Source organism: Alosa sapidissima, chromosome 7 (genome assembly GCF_018492685.1).
Source record: "Alosa sapidissima isolate fAloSap1 chromosome 7, fAloSap1.pri, whole genome shotgun sequence".
Taxonomy (NCBI): Eukaryota; Metazoa; Chordata; class Actinopteri; order Clupeiformes; family Clupeidae; genus Alosa; species Alosa sapidissima.
In genome coordinates this window covers 11096105-11113748 of record NC_055963.1, presented here as the reverse complement: position 1 = coordinate 11113748, position 17644 = coordinate 11096105, and the positions used below count along the sequence as shown (strand labels likewise).

Below are 17644 nucleotides of genomic sequence, written 5' to 3'. Positions count from 1 at the left end.
TATCTGCACTGGACAGAACAAAGAGGATGACTGTTCCCATAACTAACTTCACCTCTGAGTCTGTCCATGAGCTCATGCCGACCAGAGGTTTGGTAGCCAGTGACGCTCAGGATCACGTGCTCCAACCCTGGGTACGTACGTCGTAGTTTCTTTTCCCTTCTCTTTCTGCCGAGATCGATTCGTAATAAACAAGAACGAGGGGGCCATTGTCGCTCCCCTGCCCTGGTGGCCAATATCACTGTTACAACGAGCACCTAAGAGAGAAGTTCCACCCCACTTCAGTTGGCATCAAAGGGTACCTAAATCTCATGTAAATTATTTATTTACTTGTTCCACTGGTGAGCTTGCTGTTTGTTGTCGATTTCTTCTGCCACATCTGCTGGATCAAGTGCACGGTAAGTTAGATCTGTGTTTAACATCCGAAACACTGTTTCTGTGCAGCTACTGGGACTAAGTTATAACCCGCAAGCTAGCTAACGTTACCTTCGTAGTGCTACGCAGGGCCAAATTAGCTAGTTGACTGGCTACATGAAGTCGCTTGTGTAAAATGGCGACAGTAGGTGGGGGGCGCCGAGTCGAGTTTTGGGGTATAGTATTTTTCTATCGTTTCGATTAGGTTGCTTAACTGTTTCGCGAGGGCCGTTTAACCACTGCCTCCAGGACTGAAACTTCAGCAGATGGGCACCTCGCGCCTGTTTTACTCCAAGTAATAATATCGGGGTTTCCGATGTTGGTTTCAACGGGATGTTACCCCGTAACCACACAAAAAAATCTCCCTGGATTTAATGCACCCTTACTCTTTCAGCAACACGACAGGCACACGAGGTTGCCACAACTTCGTTTTTGGTAAAAACCACAGTGTAGGATTGATAGTCTCCCGATAAATCACGCTCTGTTGCTTTTTTTTTGCAGACCTTGGATGACTCAAATTTGATTTATCTGGGTACATGCATTTATTATTGTACTTTATAAACATTATATAATGTAATTAAGTGTTGGTTGTTAACATGTTTGCCCTCATGCTCAAATATATATATATATATATATATATATATAATATTTGTTTCATGATGACTAATGTTTACCCTGAGAAGTATATACAGGCTCACATGTTGTTTCTGTCAGTTTTGAAATGTAATGTTGTGATGTAACTGGTCTTCCCAAGTCTTCCCCTGTATCTAAAGGGTGTCACTTGGGCCATGATTTTTCCACTGAACTTTTTTTACTGACAGACAGACAGACAGACAGACAGGGCTGCTTTGCACACAACACAAATGTGCACCACAGCAGCTCCTATTCCTCTCTGTTATGACATGTAACCTGCCACACCCCCTGTATGACTGTATATGAAAACGAGTGAGACATTTGGGGCATTGCACCCGCTTACTCTCTCATCCCTGGGTGTGATGCACATTAGATTAATGACCAGATTATGGCTGTATGGGACACCCGCGTTTTGAGGGACCCCAGTCTGTCAGTCCAGTGGATAACCCAGATTATTTCTCTAGGGTCAGTTCAGGTTGGAGCACTTTAGTGAGATCAGCAGTGGTTGTGATGATAGACAAATCTGTAGTGAGGGAGATGAAATGTATGCAAATTTGACATTGCATGGGCACTGTACTAGAGCGCTTGAATGATAAGCCTACTAAAAGGAAGCACATGGCCTCCTTGGCAAAATATCATATTGATGCTATGGTAACATAATTTTATGACCTTATATCATGTATTTTACATGTAGGCCTACTCTAGTTAGTTGAAGTGAATTGAGGCTTAGCGCCTCATTGGATGTTGAATATTTTAGGGGACAGTGTCGCTTTGGAGAGTGACCTGCTGTCAGCCTTCTCCCCTGCTCAGGTACAGTCATTTCAGAACCATCCCACCTATGTGGTGGACCAGGGCCTGGGAGCAGGTTCGATTGATGGCGGACTGCGCCAGCAGTCCTGGGAAGCAGGAGCGCGGGGATTGCGCTCGCTCGCTTGCTCGCTCGCCTTCTCTCTCTTGCCCACTCACTTGCTCGCTCGTGCATCCTGAGCTAGCGGTTTTGGTCAGCAGGAGCTGGCGTTGCAGTGTCTCGCTGGATAAGAGGCTGTGATGTCAGCCATTTTAGGTTGGACAGCGGAGCGCGTGGTGTGCCGCCATTTTTTTCTTCCCCCCCCCCCCCCCCCTCCCTCCTCCTCCTCCACCACCGCCCCCCTTCCACCTCTCCCTCCCTCCCTCCCTCCCCTTCCTTTTTTTAACAACTGAGCCTTTACGCCTGAGGTGGCCATAGATGGCCCCTCTCTTTCTCTCTCTCTCGCTCACACACACACACCATTAAAAGAAGAAAAATAGTTTCCAAACTGGTCACAGGCCCTAACTGTACTGGTAAAATTTCTGTTGGGTTGATTATTTCTTGTTCGTTGGCTCATTTATTTTCAATATCAGATCAGTCTGCCATAACGCGTTGTGTTGCCGAAAGGCTGTGCAAGGCCTGTCTTTTAAGGGACCATCTTGGTGAGTGTGTGTGTGTCTTTGAGTGAGTGTTGGGGTGGGTGGGTGTTTGGGTGGCAAATACAGGGTTGGTAGGTCTAGCCCTGTGTATGCGCCAACCGGTCTAAGTGTGGTGACATGTTGTGTCGTCTTGTGGGCCAGGCGTAGATGGAAATAAACAACCCCTGGCTCAAATGAGACGGCCGTAGGTCCTCAATGGTACACAAAGGCCGAGAGAGAGAGAGAGAGAGAGAGAGAGGTTTAAAATCCAAGAGAAACAAGGGGGGAGAAAAAAGAGAGAGTTGCCCGGCGTAGATGATAGAAGTGTGACGGCGAGGACGACCACACCTTCGAGACACGGACACCGCCAAACACAGCGCTGAAATAGGAGCAGGGCTGGGACTCGGGAGTCACCGCTCGCAGGAGTGTGGGGAATAAACAAGCCAGCGAGAACCCAGCCAACCGGCCAGCAAGCCTCACTCTGTGTGTGTTTGTGTGTCTGTGTGTGGGGTGACTACTATGTGAGTTCTTGCGTGTGTTGATAGGGTGTGTGCGAGCGAGAGGGAAAGGAGAGGGGGTGAGGGGGATGAGGGGGAGTAGTCGGGAGGAAGGGGAAAAGGGGGGGGGGGGGGGGGGGGTGTAGGACGGCCGGTTGCCATGGGGATAGTAACACACCAGTGGCGCTGCCGACCTGTCTCCCAACAGACCGAGCTGAACTTGTTGAGAGAGGGAAATGGAGGGAGAGTGGGGGAGGGGTGAGCCATGCAAGCGGTCAGGCAGGCAGGCAGGCAGGCGGGCGGATTGTTGGAGTAGCTACAGCTTACCCACACAAATGGACAAACACACCAGTGTACTTCACGTCAGCAGGCAGACGCTAGTCTTGAGGGAGAAACGCTTGTTAGACGTTTGGGGGGGGGGGGGGGGGGGGGGGGGAGTAAATAAAATTCGACGTAGATGCACGGACGGGGCGCTGTGGCGGCGACTGCTCTTCCTAGAGACGCCGTCAGCACGGCTCCGTCACTGCCCAGCTTCTAAAATTGGCACCTACGGCGCGGCGCGGTTATAGAGACAGGCCAGTGTGTTATGATTGAGAGACACGCAGGACATGTGACATGGCTTATTTATGTGCTCCGAAGGGGACAAAAACAATCCACCCCACGTCGGGCCAATTCTCCTCTCACTCTGAGGGACTTTAAGGGGGGGGGGGGGGGTGCCGCACCAAACAGGCACCAAACCGGCACCAAACAGGCACCAAACAGGCCTCAAACTATCCCCAGTGGTTAGGTAGGCTACAACTTATAGGCTCCATGATGCCATGTCCGGTTAAGTCGCGCAAGAATTGTGGTTTAGTTGAGTTTTGGTTAAGTTGTTATTTTCATCTGTTTTGTATTTGTCTGTTAACAGTCTTTTGTCTGTGCGTTTGTTTATAAGCATGAGGACAACAACATTGCTTTGCTAATGATGATGACTCATTGCATTCTCTAGAATGTGGCTGTCTGGTGAATTTAGTGATGAAGCACATTTGCGGATATGACTCGCTAGACCATCCCACACCATGTGTGGCGTAGGCTGCTCCTGGCTGACCACTCGGTCAACTTGGTTACTGCGCTCATACCCTTTTATTGTTCGTTTTTATCCATCTGATATTTATTCCCTTATGCAAACGCACAGACACCTCTTTTGACCCTAAGGTCAGTCATAGGTTTGCAAATAGTCTGATTCTCAGAAATGCGTAGGCCTCGCCACCCTTTACACAGAGGTTAGCGTGAGAGTTTGATCGGATTTAGATTTGGCCAAGGACTGTGTTGGTGGCCATTACCATTGGGCTTGCTTGCAATGCTGGAGACGGGTTAAGCACACAAAATGCAACGCGGCTCCTAGGTTGTCCACTGGCTCCATTGCTCACAGTAGAACATTCCAGAGGCTTCGAAGTACGCCAGAGAGAAGGAGGAGGGAGGGGAGGGGTAAAGGGGGGGGGGGGGGGGGGGAGGGAGGGCGAAATAGAGAGAGAACGACCGTGTGTGATTGTTGTGGTGGGGGTAGAGGTAGAAAAGCTGTAGGGAGGTGTGTATAGGGGGGTATGTGGGGGGGGGGGGGGGTGTATTAGGGCAGAAAATTCTTTGCTGAAACACCTTGCCCCTTCCTCTACGCTGCGACAGTTAACACCCCCCCCCCCCATTCACACTCCTCCTCACACACACACACTGCCCCCCCACCCTCTCACACACACATCCACATACACACAACCACACACACACACACACCAACACTCTCTCGGCCCACTCCTCTCGCCCATCCCCCACTCGCCTTCTTCTCCCTCGTTCGCTCTCTCTCTCTCACCCTCTCTCTTTCTCTCTCTCTCTCTCTTTCTGTCTCTCTCTCTCCCTCAGGGCTCTGGCCCACGTGATGGATGGTAAGCCCTGCCCACCCCACAACCCTTTTGTACAGGTCATGTGACTCTCAAGTCTTGGCAGGGCCGTGCCCCCTCATGCAGAACCGAGTGGCAGTAGGGCAGTAAGGCCTAACGGAAGGGCAGTTCCGCCAGCGACGAAAGGGAGGGAGTGAACAGGGAATATTTCTTTGTTGGGCGCGGGCCACTCGTCTCCTCTGTCTCCTACTCGCCCCACCATGCCATGCCGGTCCCCACTTGACGCAAACAAGTGACCACCTCCTGCAATCAACCTCACGTACTCCTGAGCCGTTGAAAAAAACCAAACAAACAAGGAACAAAACAAAACAAGAAATTAGATGTTTGTGGCGCAAGAGTCTTTTTCTTTTTGCCGGCCTGTGCATCCTAGAATTCCTGGCGTTGCTCACAGGAGGCTCAGCACTGACTTCGCTCTCCGTCGTAACAGCAGTAAGCCATGGAGCCCAAACCCCAGTAGGTTATTGGCACGACGCTCCTTACTGTTCAAGCCTGCAGGGGTATTTGTTAAAGCACTGTTCAGTTTGTTGTTCTCTTCTTGAGTTTTATGACACCCCTTTTTTGCACCCTCTGCAGGAAGAAAAACTAGAGGAGGTAGTCATGGATCTTTAGGGGGTCTCTGTCTGCTATACCACATAGAATTTAACTGTGTCAGCTAATCAACAGATGTCTTGGCAAAAGCCAAAACTGTGCCTAGCAGGAGGCTCAACCCTGTTGGTCTGGTTAGGCCTCACTCAGGGGCCTCGTCAGACTTAAGAGCGTTTAACGGCTCTCTTCTTTTCTCCCCATACCATACGGAAGCCATTAATTCTGATTCTCCAAAGTGCTCGACAGCGACAGAAGGCTAAAGCACTTGAGATCACATCTTGATACACTTGCTGTGTGGAAGAAATGGAGTGCAGAGCACGCTCATAGTAGTTGTCTGGTCAATAACGAAAAACCAACAGGAAAGCGAGTATGTGATGTTTTTAGTTCTGATATATCTTCCCTCATCAGTGCTGGAAAATAGACATCATTCATATGCAGTCTACCTTAGAACTGTGCCTGTTGCTGGGACAAACCTGTGCTGATTAAATCTACCGTAACCTTCCTGTTGGCAGAACAAGCTAACGTGTTTGGATACCGCAAACTAGGATTAGGGAGTAAGATGGTGGTGACCTATATTTTTTTTAGCAAAGCCTGGCAGCTGTGTGGGAGACAGGAAAGGTGTGTGAAAAACGGGCGAAGGCAGAATGGTTATCGGTCTGTTGTCACAAAAAGATCCAGTGGTGTAGGAAGCCAGGCTTTCCAGATGAGCACATCGTGTTCACAACAGTGTTCTGTGATTTTAGCAGATGTGCTCGGACCTTTTGGGGGTGGGGGTGAAACTATGCAGACAACTAACCAGTGGCCAAAAACGTTGTTTGTGTGTGTGTTGGGGCGGGGGTTTGGGGGGTGGGGGGTGGGTTGTGTTCATTTGTGGTATTGTGATCGGTGGGGTGTGGTGTTGTGGCTGGGGTTGACTATTTCACAACACTTTTTAAGGCCTAGTGTGGGTCAAGCCTTAGTTCTTTTGTAGGTCATTTCCTGCATTTCATAGAAATAGTACGGATAACAAATATTGCCTAAAGTGTATACTATGTGTGACACTGTGATCTCATCTGTCTGTGGTCCTGTCCTACAGCGATGGACCATGCTTTCCAGGGTATTGTGACCGTAGTAGCCTCATCGGGGAGGTGAGGGGGAAGTGCGGGTCACAGTCCAGCTCTGACAGACAGAATGAGAGACCATAAAAGAGCCATCTGAAGTGTCTGTTGTTTAGGGAGACATCTCCATAGAAGTCAGGTTCTGTGGATGGGATAAGTGGGGATTTAGTCGTTAGACGTGACACAAATAGATCACCAGACCACAGTTGACCTTGGCGCACAAAAGCTCAACGTGTTTTAACCTTATACATTTCCACCCCTATTTTGGAGTTTTTCCTCGAAATTGCACACCGCCTACTTAAAATGGCCCTGTTGCCACATACTTTGAATTATAATGCTACTTTCAAAAGTTGTATGTATTTTGTTTAGTATTACCATGTATGTTTTGTATTTGATTGTTTGATTTTTGTTTGTAAAATCAAACAATCAAATACATAACATACATGGTAGAAATTGTATTGTATAGAATTGTAGAAATGTTTCCAGTCATTGCATGCATCAAGTCCTACTGATATAATTGTGCCATTTAAGGGGACACGTCTCATAACCTTCCACCTAATATTAATTCCACTTTAATTGTTCCCTCAGTGGGTAAGGTCATAATACTGTCTTTTTGAATGTTGAACACAACATTTATTTAATGAATTTCCTCTGCTCTTTATCCACAGGTGTCTTTACTGATGCCTGGATCTAACATCAGAAGAGCACAGCTGATGGATTGAGTGGCCTGTCAGCCAGGCAGCATCACAGACCTGTCTCTATGGCCAATCCTTAACTCAGCGAACCACCAAACTGCAAAGTCCACAGAAAACCAGTCTTCTAGTCCACCCAGCTTATTGGCTGCAGCCATGGCTAGCAAGCGGAAATCAACCATTCCTTGCATGATCCCGGTGAAGACCATGTATATGAGGGATGACACTGAGCACGACCTGCCTTGCACAACGACTAAGGACAGTGCCTATGCATCCCGGGAGGACTTGTACGGTCAGGGCTACCTTGACGTTGGCGAGCCTTCCAGGCATGACTCGGGTGACGCCCTGAAAGACGGGGGCACCTACACCTGTAGGCCGTGTAACTTCGAAACCCTGGACCTGAACCTGTTCCTGGATCACGTCTACAGCGGCCACCCGGAGTTCCGGTCGGACCCGAGCTTCCACTGTGTGGACTGCGGGGTGACGGCGGCCAAGTTCGAGGGTCTGGCCCTTCACAACGCCCGCGTGCACCCGAGCACGGTTACCACCACGCTACAGCTGAGGAAGCGGGACCGGAAGGTCACTGTAGAACAGAGCCTTATCCTGGGCCCCGGCGATAGCCTCCTCTCCAAGTCGGACTCGGAGATATCCATCACCAAGACGCCCATCATGAAGATGCTGAAGGGAAAATCGGAGCACAAGAGGATCGTGGTTTCGCACTCCGCCGCAGACGACTCGAGGCTGGAGGCTGGAGTGTCCGTCGCCACCGGCAAGCCGGCCGAGAAGAAAGACCCCCCTTCTGTTACTGTTACACACGTGCCCACTATCGTCCACAATGGTTCGACAAGCAAAGTGACATTACCATCCGCCATACAGATCGTCAACGGCTCCGGAGCACTTCCCATTCTCAAGACGGCAGTCACGCAGGTGGTGTCGGTGGTCCAGAACCGGAACCTCCACCAGCACTCCACGCCCATCACCATGTCCTCCTCGCCCTCCTCCTCCAGCCACAGCTCCAAGAACCTGCCCAAGGTCATGATCCCCCTCAGCAGCATTCCCACGTACAACGCCGCCATGGACAACAGCAGTTTCCTCAAAACCTCCTTCAGCAAGTTCCCCTACCCGACGAAAGCAGAGCTCTGCTACCTGACCGTCGTCACCAAGTACCCCGAGGAGCAGATCAAAATCTGGTTCACGGCTCAGAGGCTGAAGCAAGGCATCAGCTGGTCACCAGAGGAGATCGAGGAGGCCCGGCGGAAGATGTTTAACACCATCATTCAGACGGCGCCTCCGTCTGGTCATCACCATCATACGACGGTGGGCCGACAGACCCATCACGGCGCGGCCCAGCAGACCATCACGGTCTTGCCTGCCTCCCTGGGTGCCACCGGCATCCCGCACATCCTCCAGGGCAGCCTGGTGAGCCAGGGAGGGGTGATCGTCACGCAGCCCATGATGGCCAACGGCATCCAGGTCAGCAGCGCCCCCGTAGCCCTGGCGGTCACCCCCAAGCCCCAGAGTGCCGCCAAGCCCATGATGCAGGCCAGGCCTGCCGCCGCCCTGGTGGCCGATAAGGGAGTCAGCATGGTGGTGGGCACAGTGGGGAGCAGCAGCAGTCTCAACTACACCATCTGCAGCAGCAGCAGCAGCAATGGAGGCGTAAGCAGCAGCTGCTCCAGCAACGCCAGCAGCTCCAGCAGCATCATAAGTAGCAGCAGCAGCAGCAGTCGGTCCAACAGCAGTAACAGTGGGAGTAGCGGTCAGACTAGTGTGATTAGCACTGGTGGAGGCACCATCATCACCACCACCATCAGCAACAACAACAACAGCAGCAATGGCAAAACTAGCACCAGCAGCAGTAACAACATTAACAGCAACACAACTAAAACCAATAACGGCAACAAAAGCACTGAAAACGGCAAAAGCGCAGTCAACGGCAAAGGCACTGCACCCAGTGCCGCGAATACTAAAACCAACCAGGATGTCAAGAGTGGCAGCAACAGTAAGGACAGCAGCAGCAGCACTGTGAAAAGTACTAATGATGGCAAAGCCTCTCCTGACATAAAGACGAGCACTGACCGCAAAATCAGTACTGACGCCAAGAGTGACAGTAAGACAGACAGTAAGAGCAATGGCACCAGCCTCACCACCACCACCACCACCACCAGTGCGAGCAACACTAACGGCAACATAAACAGCACCAGTGCCACGACTGCAAACACGGCAGCACCCGCAACCGTCACCACCACCAGTGGCCAGAGCAGCAGCAGCAAGAAAGGAGAGACCGCAACAGCGGCTGCAGCGTCATCACCATCCACCAGCGCATCCACAACCCCGAACTCCCGCACCCTCCCCAACGCCAGTTTCCTGGATGCCAACTCCAAGCAAAACAAGAAGTCCCAGGAGCAGCTCTCGGCCCTGAAGCAGAGCTTCCTCAACAACCAGTTCCCCAACCAGGACGAGGTGAACCGCCTGACCAGTCTGACGGGCCTGTCTGTGCGCGAGGTTCGCAAGTGGTTCAGTGACCGCCGCTACCACTTCCGAAACCTCAAAGGGCCGCGCACAAGCACGGGGGGTCAAGCTTCGGGCACCGACAAAACCGCTTCGCCTGGTCCCGCGTCGGGCGCCAGCGTCGGTTCGTCGGACACGGCGGTGGTGTCATCCGCAGACAGACCCAAAACGCCCCCGCCGACCCCGACGAGCCCTCCGCAGCAGCAGCAGCAGACCACATCTCCCACCACGCCGTCGCGCCGGCCGCCTCGGCCCCCGTCTCCCGATTTCACGGCCATCCGGTATAAAGAGCGCGAGCCCCACCAGCTGGTCGCCCTGGAGGCCAGTTTCTTGCTGGACCCCGAGCCCTCGTCCGAGGAGGTGGACCGGCTGAGGCAGGAGACCAAGATGACGCGCCGCGAGATCCACGGGTGGTTCGCCGAGCGACGGAAACGGGCTGCTGCGGAGAAGAAAAAAGAGGAGGCGGAGAAGGCCGAGAAGGAGGAGGCCGAGGCCTGCAGGGAGGAAGGGGGGGAGAAGAGCGAGCCTGTGAAGGAGGAAGTCAAGGAGGAGAAGATGAACATCGACGAGCATTCGGGTGGAGACGCGTCGTCGTCGTCATCGTCGTCACAACAAGGTAAAGACGAGAAGCAGAAAGACGACGCTCCTAAAGTCAACCCCATCAAGATTAACCTGAAAATGCTTAAAGTGACCGAATCCAACGGGAAAGAGGGTGAGTGCAACCAGCCGGTCCAGGCTGACCATCCGAAAACGGCCTCTCCGGCGCCTGCCCCTACGTCGCCCATCCCCATCCCCTCGACCCCGTACCGCGGCAAGAAAACGGCTGACCAGCTCCACGTGCTGAAGCAGGCGTTCGCCCGCACGCAGTGGCCGGGCAGTCCCCAGTACGACGAGCTGATGGCCCGGACGGGCCTGCCGAGACCCGAGGTGGTGCGTTGGTTCGGCGACTGCCGCTATGTGCTCAAGAACGGGCAGCTGAAGTGGCTGGAAAGCTACCAGACCATGGTGGAGGAGGAGGACTACCAGAAGGCCAACCTGGACATGCTGAAGGAGCACCTGGAGACCCACGGGACGCTGGACGAGACCCAGGTGAAGGAGCTGGCCAAGGGCAGCGGCCTGACAGAGGACCTCGTCCACCGGTGGTTCACCAACAGAGCTCCATTGCTGCTGGCGGCCAAGAAGGCGGAGGAGGTGGAGGAGGGCGGCGCTGGGACTGCGACAGCAGGGGAGGTGGAGAAGGAGAAGGAGTCCAAGGTGGATGGAGTTCCAGCAGCAGTGGCCCAGCAGGACCAAGGGAGCGAGGAGAAGACGGAGAAGACGGAGCAGTCGCCACCTGCCAGCACCGCCTCCTCCACCTCCTCCACCGCCTCCGCCTCCTCCACCTCCTCCACCGCCTCCTCCACCGCCTCCACCTCCTCCACCGCCTCCACCGCCTCCACCCACGAGACTGAGAAGACCATGGCGGCAGACGTGAAGTCTACAAATCCAAATCAAGGTGAGTCATGATTTGGCTCTGATTTGCAAATTATCCTTAAAAGAATGTCTATGCACATGGGCATTTTTACCCCACACGTCCTTTTCACCTCACACCTGTATCACCTGATTCTAACAGAAACACTGTTCAGGTTGTTCACAATTTCTAGCAAGACAAGTGGCGTTAGCCCTACATCTTCACCTTTCCCTCATGCCTCATTCACACCAGATGCTTGGCGTGTACATGGCGGTTGCGTTACCTGTCTGTTTTCGTTTTGGCGGCCATGTTCATGGGTCAGAGTTTTCACACGACCTCTGTGTGAGACGTGCATCTCCAGCACGGTGCCAGCTGCAGCCGCGAGCCGGCTAGATAATAGAAGTGGCGCCTGTTTTGGTTTTTTTAGGCAAGAGGCAAGCGTGTCAGAAGCGGTCCTGTGAAAAGTATAGTAGCAGCTCCGCATCAGAGATGTTCCTGGTGTGAATACACACGCGCATCTGCAACGCAGCAGGTGTGAATGAAGCGTGATGCTCTTACTAGAAACAGCCAGTGGCCGACCTAAACAACACGACAGCTATGTTCAAACTACATGCGTCCTGTGCACTCGAAAGACTGTGCAGCCTATATTGTTAAGATTATGCAACAAATGTGTATATTATTGCGCTTTCTTATGCCACTAAGCATCAGGGGCATTACTTACAGAAGCATAGCTGCAAAAATGTGTGTGTGTGTATAATTATGTCCACACGCATCTGGTAAACGACTCGTGACAGACCACACACTGGAAATGCAATATCAGATAAATAAATTAAGTGGGCAATTACAGGCCATGTCAAATAATGACGACTTATGTAGAACATTAGAGGGATAACACATGGTCTTCCTTGTATCTCTGTTTGTTTACATGGATATGCTGTTGTCGGGAAAGTGTCAGAGGTGGAGGAAGTTGATGTCATTTGTACTGAAATGATGTGCTGTTTTGGTAATGGTAATGCCCACGTTTATGGGCGTGGGTTCAGCGGCACTTGTAGGCGACTGGATTTGTTGAGCTGATTTTAGAGTAACATATTTTTCACCATGTTGTTTTGTCATGTTTGTCGTTGCACCACAATTAATGTTCCTGTTTGTTTGTTTGTTCCACAGGAGTGGCCTGAGGAGGCGGCGCAAGAGGCCTTGTGTGAGTGACGGAGTACAAGAGAAAACGTGTGTGTGTGTGTGTGTGTGTGTGTGTGTGTACGTGTGTGTGTGTGTGTGTGGGAGAGAAAGTGAGATTGCCCCGAGGGATGTACAGTATTGGTGGCCTTTACCGGGAGAGTGAGTGACTGACTGTGTGTGTGTGTGTGTGTGTGTGTCATGACAGCAGATGTGATTGTAATGGGATCGCTGGACAGACTCAGACCCACCCCGGCCCACACCTTCACCCCCAGTCAACACCAGCCTCCATGTCCATCTGAATCTAGGGAGGGGTCTCCTCTCCGATCCTGCAGTGGAGGAAGGAGGAGACGAAGAGGGGGCTGAGGCTTTGCGTCTGGGATAGAGAGAGCAAGAGGGAAAGAAAGACAGAGCAAAATAAAACACGGAGGAAAAAAGAGGAGAGGAGCATTGTTTGGACTGTACAGATGTGGACCAGAGAGGTTTACCTGTTGTGTTAAAGGAGTGTCTGTTTCTTGGAGACATAGTTATGGGGTACGTAATGTCAACTGCACAGCTCTTAATGAGCTTTTCTGTTTTGTGTTTTTCCTTTTTCTTTTTTAAACCATGACTGACAAAAGGGCCGCCATGGACACATGTATCCATATTTCGTACGGTTTTAGCACTGGACTATGGCACATCCTTGATGGTTGCATTTTTCTTGGGTTTTTCTTTTCATAAGAAAAATAAAACATCTGTAATAATAATAACAATAATAAAAAAAAATTAAAAAAAATCACAGCTGTAAAAGTGTCAAAGCCAGCTTATCGGTTCATAAAAAAAATACTTAGGCTTGTATAATTTTTACAGATATTATTTGCAGAATAAAAAGGTTAATGTGAAATGGTCGTCTCTTCAAGCACACATATTCTCCCATAACCCAGACATGATGAATGATGGCACACATAATAGTTGAATAAGTACTTTATTTAATTTTCAGGCTTGAATATGTTTCTTATGAAAGGCAAAATTAAAATGTATACTTTCCCGTTCTCACCCCGCATAGCATAGGCACATTACAGAAAAGGCTTCGTAAAGAGCTTCAGTAACAAAAGAAGGGTGACCATGAGGGGGAGAACAAAACAGACATATATATATATATATATATATATATATATATTGAAAAGGAGATTCCTGTGGGTGTGTATTTATAAATATGTGTGCATATGTACACCGAGGCACATGAAAGCCGGCAAGCCATGCCGAAATCCTAAAGGAGGACAAGGGCAAGTGTGGCTGAGCAATTTTAAACAAAAAAAAAAAACATTGTATATTTTCTTTCACTCGTGCTAATGGGAAAACCTATAGTGGAGGCTGAAGTTTTGTATTTTTTGTATCATTTTTCTGTAAGTATTGTATTCACTGGTCATAAATAGCACAGCGTAGGAACTAAACCAGTAGCTTATATAAAGATGCGGCAAGAAAACAGAAGTCATCTGGAGTCAACACAGCCCATGTAGACGATGACATGAATGAGTACATGCATGAATGAGATGAAGGTCCACACTGCAGCCGACTGGCTCTCGCTCACTTGGGGAGGGAAGTGCACACCTTTGTGCCCCTTTCCTGTAGCCCACAGTCACCTTAGTGCCTGCTAAAGAGGCTCAGTGAATTCCAATTGTTGGTGGCACCATAAATTAAACTGAATTGAAAATTGCTCTGATTGTTGACTCTTGATGACCCTGATGTCCACAAACAAATCGCAGACAGCAGAGCCAGACCCTTTCCATTGGTTGTCCATCCAAGCTGTAGTCTTGGGACCCATATGTGATGAGGAATAACTAACATAAGGTTACGTGTTCTCAATATTCAACATGTTCATGACCTGGTTATGCAGGTGAAGCAGTTTATGTTTATAGCAATGTTGCAGTGATTGTACATACATGATTTAATAGTCATCAAACCCTCAACTAGTCATACTCTTCCAATAGCACTGTTATATACTGTTGGCCAGTAACAATTTCCATGGTTATCAAGGGGGGAGTAGCTTTAATCACACTGAAAGTATGGAAAATGACCAGATTTATGAAACGATGATACATTAACTATCACTATCTGTGTCCCCATCATATGAAAGTCTGGGGCAGTTCGTTATACGGCTGAACCACAGGTGTGGGTGTACCTACAAAACGGCAAACGACAGTTTCAACGGAGAGAAAATTAATAGTGTGAGCAACGTTTTCATTAACGGAATTAAGATGACTGTTTGCAAGCACACACACACACACACTTAAGTGCTTGTGGGGCTTCCTGCATGACCTCTGTAGGCTGAAGACAGCAACTGCAGAGTTTGGCGCTTGGGTATTTCTTCCTGTGTGGTGCTTGTAGATCCAGGACTATCTAATCACCGGGCATTGTGGTAGTCACCAGTTAAGCTGATGATTCACTTTTTTTTCACGGTTGTAAAAACATGAGATCAAATACACTTCAATGAAAAGCAGGCAATTTCATGTCGAAATGGCACAAAAGAAAAACTGGCTTATAAATCATATTTTACTGACCTTCAAGGCTAACCTAATTTTTGGTCCACCCAACCTACAGAAATGAGTGGATCCAATTTTGGGGAGAAAATAAAAGTAATTGCAATATATATATATATATAAATATAAATCACTCAATCAGCGCACTTTGTTCAGTGCACCATAGTCATTCTATTTGGTCCCTCATTTTGCAATACTGCTCTTATTTATTTCTATTTTTTGGTAATATTCATCTGGGAAAAGCCAAGGTCAAATGAGGCGCTCTTTTCTTTTCTGTGCTTGCCCTACTGTTCCTTGGCATATTTCACAACACACAAGCATTATAAACATGGCTGAAGTCTTCTGTTAGTAAATAGGTAAAAGTCTTCAATGAAAGGCATTAGAGAGAGAGTAATACTCATCAGAAGCGAAGGAGGAGAAAAGGGCATTTTTTAAAAGCAACATGGAACACAAAATGCTGCAGCACTAAATGGTCTCAGACTCTGAGGGGAAACAAAATACATATAGGAAAAATATTTCCCGCAACCTAAAATAAGCTGCGATCATTCCCATGATAAATGGACTCATTAACAGTAAAAGGTTTCGCTGGGGGTTTAAGATGAGATTTAGGTATATACACATACACATACACAATACACTTCTGATGGTATTCTCAGCAGAAAAAAAAACACCATTGGATATTTTGTCCTCGCTGTTGGCAAAGGTTAAGAGAGAAAAAAAAAGAACCAAAATAAAAGTTGTAAAACTGAACATAGTATTTTACAGTGTGCGCTGCCATACTGACTGAGTTAGAGATGAGTGTGCAACAGCGTCCTCTGAGTGGCCCAGCTACGCTGAGAGTTAGCGTAGAGCAGAGCAGTCGTGGCTAGTTCACCACTATCCGCATCCGGACAACCTGCCTTACGCAACACAACGCAAACACAAAAAAATACAAAAAATAAAAAAACAGAGAGAGAGAGAAACCAATGGAGAGTCTGGCTGTGTGGGAGGCGCAGCCGATGCCAGAAAAGTCCTGCGCTCTCCCATGTTTCTGTTTCTTCCTGAAACCAGTGGCGTCCAACACAAACAGGCAGTATCCTCTTCCTGAGCTTCTTTTCAGACGGTCGCTCTGGTTTTTTTCCCCCTCCCGATTTAAAAAAAAAAAAGGAAAATGAAAAAGAGAGGAAAAAAACAGCACTAATGTGTGCTCAGGGACAGGCCGGATGCTACCGGACGTCTCTCACCAGAGAGGGGTGAGAAAAACCCTTGTGTTTAAAAAGGGCACATGGTCTGAAGAGTTTCAAAAGTTAAAAAAAGGAAAGGCGTCACATTATGAGAGGTTAAAACTAAGGTTTAAATAACACAAAAAAAATGATCAATAAAAACAAAACAAAAAAAAAAAAAGGGCTCTTTGAGAGCAGGTCAGCTATGGCTGTTCTCTGGTAGACAGCAAAGCTGAAATAAATATATATTTATATAGAAATCTATATATACTTATATATGCCAGAGAAAAGGGAAAAAAAAAAACATAACTCAAACTTGGGGAAACACACACACACTGCTGCGTTTCCATGGCTCCTTGTGGTCCTCCGTTCAGGCAACGGCTCCACTCTGGCCTCCGCGTTTGCACTTTCCACGACCGCTCCACTCCCTGCTTCCATCCACTCCTACCTCCAGCCCCGCCGTCTGTCCAGTAGAGGTTGTGTGTGCGTGTGTGTTTGTGTGTGGAGGGGGGGAGGGGGTGTTGGTGCTGATTGGCTGGAGAGAGAGGCAGGAAGAGAGGGGAGCACACGCACGGAGGGGAGATCTGCCTGAAATGTGGGCCAAAAAGCTCTGGCGACGTTTCCATAGAAACAATTTTCACAGCAGTCCGTGACATCGTCGGCACCGGCGGAGACAAGAGAGCGAGCTGAGCGGGAGAGAGAGAGAGAGAGAGAGAGCGAGCGAGCGAGCACCCGGGACGGCAGCCGGGGGGGGCGTCTCATCGGCGTCGCCGCTCCATCTAGACTCGGTTCTCCCCGCCCACTCGGGTCCGCCGCATCAGCCTGAGTGAAAAGGACAGAAGAGAGGGAGAGGGGAAGAAGACGAGAAAGAAGAAACGTTTGCATCACAGCTGAGTCCCGTCAGCACTTGCACTAGTGCACCATATCTTTCTCATGGCATGCGAGATTATAAACTAGGCTAAGCCTAGTTCAAAATGGCCGCGCGCTGCCATTGATTGTTGTATGCTAGTAATTTGTATCTACCCAATTCACACAGATAAAAACACTTGAAACACAAACATGCACACACACACCCACACAAAAGGTACCCTGGCACACACATCCAGCAGACATAAAACCAAATCCACACAATCATACCTCCCTACCCTTCCACACAACAGATCCACCACTAGTGTTGTCACGATACCATAATTAATGTTTCGATACCGATACCAAGTCGAGAATTGCGATTTCGATACTTCTTCGAAACTTTTTAAAAAATGTATTTGATTTGGGGGCCCCACCACCTTGATATCATCAGTAATATTGAATACTGTAGTGTGATCATTCACACCAGTGGCCATCCCAGATTCTCCTTGACTCTGTCCACACAAACACACATGGAAAATGATGGCTTATGTCATATTTCATATATTCTGCATAATTACTAGTAAATATATTTAGCAATTTGAAAACTATTCTAAAACTATTTTTAAACTATTACACTTAGGCATATCTTTAATGTGGTGTGTAGGTCTA

At 49.2% G+C, this 17644-nt stretch overlaps 2 protein-coding genes across 4 annotated transcripts in view; one reads left to right on the top strand and one right to left on the bottom strand.

Moving 5' to 3' along the window:
* The first annotated feature begins 107 nt into the window (after positions 1 to 107).
* On the top strand, positions 108 to 13288 carry zhx3 (zinc fingers and homeoboxes 3). 3 transcript variants are annotated; one of them, XM_042096800.1, is made up of 4 exons: positions 108 to 295; positions 7248 to 11145; positions 11176 to 11277; positions 12397 to 13288. In XM_042096800.1, exons 2-4 carry the CDS (start codon positions 7428 to 7430, stop codon positions 12405 to 12407), a joined length of 3831 nt encoding a protein of 1276 aa, XP_041952734.1. In that variant the 5' UTR covers positions 108 to 295; positions 7248 to 7427; the 3' UTR covers positions 12408 to 13288. The 3 variants fall into 3 exon arrangements, with proteins under 3 accessions (XP_041952734.1, XP_041952733.1, XP_041952735.1); XM_042096799.1 differs by having other exon boundaries at positions 108 to 395; XM_042096801.1 differs by having other exon boundaries at positions 108 to 395; positions 7248 to 11148; positions 11197 to 11277.
* A 64-nt stretch (positions 13289 to 13352) lies between these two features.
* plcg1 (phospholipase C, gamma 1) overlaps positions 13353 to 17644 on the bottom strand; it is a 41828-nt gene continuing 37536 nt past the window's right edge. The window contains 1 exon segment of the mRNA XM_042097786.1: positions 13353 to 16948. Coding sequence (XP_041953720.1) covers positions 16906 to 16948 — 43 coding nt within the window. The 3' untranslated portion in view covers positions 13353 to 16905.